We start from the raw sequence: 4742 nt of genomic DNA on the forward strand, positions 1-4742 counted from the left end.
AATATTTATATTTGCTTACTTATATATATATATATATGTGTGTGTGAGTGTGTGTGTTTATATATTTGTATATACAACTAAATATATGATAGTTTTAGATTGATATACTCATGTAGCGAAGTATTTGTATACTCATATGGATGTACAATAAACATACAGAAATATATATATATATCTGTATATGTGTGTATATATTATGTTTATTTATCTTTATATATTTTTGTAATATATATATATATATATTTATATATATTTATATATATATATATATATATATACATATATATATATTTATATATATATATGCATTTGCATTCATTTATATTTATATATATTTATATATATTTATATATATATATATATATGCATTTGCATTCATTTATATCTACTTCTGTTCATTTCTTGTCTCGCGCTTCGTTATCGAATCTATATACATATAATGTTTGTATTCGTTTTTCTGAACGTGCGTGTAATTCTGTCCATAGTTGTATTTGTTCGTTTGTTATTTTCCTGGACATAGAGCTTTGAAGTGGTATATTTATTCATACATTACTTATTAGCGTTCGTAATTTGATGGCGACAAACTTGTATGTCTTTTGATATTCTGACCTAACTCAGTATCGTTATCGTTCTGCAGTGTACCAGTTTGCTCATTTTAACGTACATATCTCAATCCATACAGCACTTAAAATAGAGCCGACATTTGTGCCACAAAGTAATGGTGTGAAAACCAAGGAAGGCGATAACATCGAGATGCACTACAAGGGTTCTCTAACGGATGGTATGTGGTGCCATATTCTGCAGTTTTTGCATTGGTGAGCATTATTGTGGTTATGATCAGGTTGATATTGTATGTTAGCCATCAAGGGTTGTTTCATTGACAATACCCTTATAATTCGCCGCGGGACTTGCGCTGGATGTATGTGTTCGTATTCACAAGTTTTATATACTCACACACACACATATATATATATATATATATATATATTCAATTATATACGTTTATATATACACGTATATGAATATATATATATATATATGTAAATGTATGTAAATGTATATATATATATATATAAACTTGTATACTTAAATACCCATTCCCCGTTGCCTTGGGCCCACTTGGTCCGTGGAGTCTCTTTAAGTCATTCTTCGACATAACAATCATTTGTAAATTAAAGTACGAAAGTTGCATTAACCGTTTTTTTCCTGATTGGTAATTTATTTTGCGGTTAGGTACCGAATTTGACCAGAGCTACAAGAGAGGTTCCCCTCTGCCTTTCCAATTAGGCGCCGGGCAAGTTATCGCGGGTTGGGATCAGGGTTTGTTAGACATGGTATGCGCAAGTGATATTGGTTTAGTGTATCAAATCGCAACTAAAGCCAAGTCGTGAATGAGTCGAAATTCTTATTTTTGTTGGTACCAGTATATATCCGATGGTGTACGTCTTTAAATAACAGTGCACGTATTGTCTCTACGATAATACCTATCTTGTCACTCAATTATGTAGTCTGTTTCGCTCACTAATCTTATCGGTAATGATACATCGAGGCTGTCTTCGTTTCTTACATGGTAATTTCCTGTGACGTATGTGGAATACTACCTATTATCTAGATACCACTAGATTTTGTTTCTAATTGACTATGAGAGTCCCGCAATGTATTCCAATACTATGTGATCATCGCCAAAAGTACCTGGCGTGGGCGACACTATGACATCCAATACACACAATACCAGGTATTGACACAGCATTTAAATTTACACAAAGCTATGCAATCTAATAGTTGTATTTCGTGTAATTCTTTGTAGGTACTCATTCGTTTATTGCAGCTATTCAAAACCCCTATATATAGCACTCCGAATACGCGTACTGGTGCTATCCTAATTGTTTTTTTTTAATTGTACATTATTCGTCGACTTATTTATGCATTGTATGGTACTTTGAATTCTGTCCTCTTTGATCTGACCACCTTGCACAGAAAATTGGAGAGAAGCGAACTTTGACCATACCAAGCGACCTGGCGTACGGCGACCAAGGCTTCCCTGGAGTCATTCCGCCAGGTGTGTTTCCGGAAATTGGATTGAACTAAAACATATACCATGTTAAAAAATTAACTATATCTGTATCTTTAGCGTGTAGTTGGCGCTTCTGTTCAAAGTGATCGCCTATTCTTGTATGAATTCTCACTATGAGGAAGTACGGTGGGTCTTTGTGCAGGTAATAGTTTAATATAGTGCTATACACCCATCAAAATGATATCAAACGTGCGTTAATTCGGTTTTACTTCAGCACCTTCCCCGGGGCCCTCCTGAAGAGGCTGGATCGTATCGCGAAACTACTGTTCTAGTTCTTATGTTTTTAGTTGTGGTACATTTGACGCCCATGCAATTACATAATCTCATCCCCGTATTCCTCTATTTACCACCACCTTGCATCTAGGAGCTACACTCGTGTTCGAGACCGAACTCGTCTCCATCAATAGCCACAAGGAGTAGACGAATCTCTGGAGATAAACATCAAATGTATCGGATATCTCCCAATTGCCAGACATCAAACACGATTGGCAAATTTTGAGGAATTAGAATTGGGAATACACCTTTATTAAAATCGGCACAAATTACCGACCCATTTTTTCTGCTGTATACACCCTTCTATTAGGATTTATTTATCTGAGTGCTAATATGGATAACCTTGCATAGCCCAGAAGGGTCGCCATATGCGCTGATATACCGGAACACCCAATTTGTAAGATTGCGTGCGAGAGTTTTTTTAAAGTCAGTGTGCCATAGCCTTCTATCTACTTCAGGAGGGCTAAGAGTGTGCACATAAATCTCATTTTGTACTGTCTAGTCGTACATTCGTTAGTGTTAGATTGATTTTGGTACTATACTTGTTATGCATGAGGAAGACTTGACTCATTAAACACTATATAAATTGGTATAATTTGATTTTTGCATTCTTAATCGCGAATAGCTGTGTTCGTCAGCAACCATTCGAGCCGACCATGTAGCCTCATGTGTGTTTGGGTTGTATCCCATAGCTACACCCTGCTTCTTGTATACCGCTGCTGTGACCCTGGCATACAGCTACGCGTGGACGCAATTACTTATGTTCGACTATAGGCAAGCACGCTATAGCGAAAAATTTAATGTACAGCGGCCTCCTTTATACTAGCAAAACCTAAGCCAAGCATAAGTATGAATGCTCAGCAGCATTCGGAAAGGTCTCGTTACCATATCTACTATCTGAATTGAGTCAATCTTTTCGCAGCGACACAGTCAGATAACTGCTGTGAGAACTCAGCCATAGCTACTTATGTGTCTACACACGACTGCGCACATACTTACAAATGTTCCTTTGCTACCCCCACACATATGATCACATATGATTTGTGTGCGCGATATTTCGTCTTGGCCTTAAACATGTGACCATGACTCATCAATCCCGGGTCAGTGTGCTCGCAGCATGACAGCCACACTTGTGTTGTACTTCATACACACGCACTCGCTCATCTACAAAAACGCGTGCAACCCCTTATACAGTAGTGACCTTGACGCGGATGTGTATCCGTAAGTATTCTCGATATGTAGACAGCCCATACGATCGACATTATCTACAGCGATGGGTTCATCCGTTCATGCAGCTTCAGGTGCGTCCTGTGGTCTCTCGGTGTGGTGAATATCTTGCCACAGACCACCCCCGCATCCACCCATTCACACCGGACAACATTGTGGTGGCTCTCATGCTCGAGCTTGCTTTGGATAGTACTAAATTGACGATCACAGCCCGCTGTGCACTTGTAAGTCGTTTTTGGTTTTCCCCTCTGACTATTTGTGTCTAGCGCTGCTGTGGGCTTCTGTGCTGGCCTACCTTTGCCAGACCCCGTACCTCCACTTGCTGTCATCCGTGCTCGCCACTCTCTACTAGCCGAAGTGCTTGCAGTTGCTCGTTTCCCTTTGCCAGACACTTTACTTCCACTTGCTGTTTCCCGTGGTGACTTCCCTTTGCCATACCCTGTACTTCCACTTGTTAGATCCTCAGCTGGCGTGGTAATATTTGGCGCTGATTCTCGATCGTCTTCGGTGTGGATGCTCGAGCTTGTATGTGGTTCCGATTCCTCTCGACTTGTACTCGCGTATCGAATGGGTACCGAACTGTGTGGCGTTTGATTGAAGCTGTGGTCCCATTTGCTTTTATATGTAACGGTTCTGGCACCATACCTACAGAGAAGATTGTAACATAAAGATCAATAATGATGCAATAGGGTACGCTTACAACTATGATTCGAGTACACCAACAAACACGTATTGCGAGACAGATACCTGAGATAAACATAGTAGATACAAAGAAGAAACGTTACAAATACGACAAATGACCTTCAAGATAGGATTTGACGGGCGGCACAGTTGATTCTAAGCGCCGTGTGCATTGAAGAGTGAGCAAACAGATGTATTGCAAGTACGAGTCAGGTATGGGGCACTCAAACGGATGATATGCAGTTCAATATCTGCAGGTGTGGAACACGAATAAAACATACTACAGTCAAAAGAAAATTTTGGAAAGATACCTGTGGTAGGCTTATCCTATATAGTTGTCAATGCGGGGAATATAGGCATGAAATTGAATTTCAAAAAATCAAAGGGCAAGGTATATATATACACTAATATATACGCACACTTACACATAAACATACAAATACATACACACACACCTATATATATGAATATACACACACACACACAT

General features: G+C 38.8%; 2 protein-coding genes across 2 annotated transcripts; one reads left to right on the top strand and one right to left on the bottom strand.

Annotated features, from left to right (window-relative positions):
* Positions 1-753: 753 nt before the first annotated feature.
* Positions 754-2494, top strand: SARC_07010 (hypothetical protein; the record flags this gene model as incomplete). The annotated part of the gene is made up of 4 exons (XM_014299060.1): positions 754-781; positions 1234-1334; positions 1978-2059; positions 2439-2494. The coding sequence occupies 4 exons, from the start codon at positions 754-756 to the stop codon at positions 2492-2494; spliced, it is 267 nt and encodes an 88-aa protein (XP_014154535.1).
* Positions 2495-3612: 1118 nt separating this feature from the next.
* Positions 3613-4217, bottom strand: SARC_07011 (hypothetical protein; the record flags this gene model as incomplete). Its single annotated transcript, XM_014299061.1, has 2 exons — positions 3613-4153; positions 4204-4217. 2 exons carry the CDS (start codon positions 4215-4217, stop codon positions 3613-3615), a joined length of 555 nt encoding a protein of 184 aa, XP_014154536.1.
* Between the last annotated feature and the right edge of the window lie 525 nt (positions 4218-4742).

Source organism: Sphaeroforma arctica (assembly GCF_001186125.1).
Source record: "Sphaeroforma arctica JP610 unplaced genomic scaffold supercont1.530, whole genome shotgun sequence".
In the NCBI taxonomy this organism is placed as follows: Eukaryota; class Ichthyosporea; order Ichthyophonida; genus Sphaeroforma; species Sphaeroforma arctica.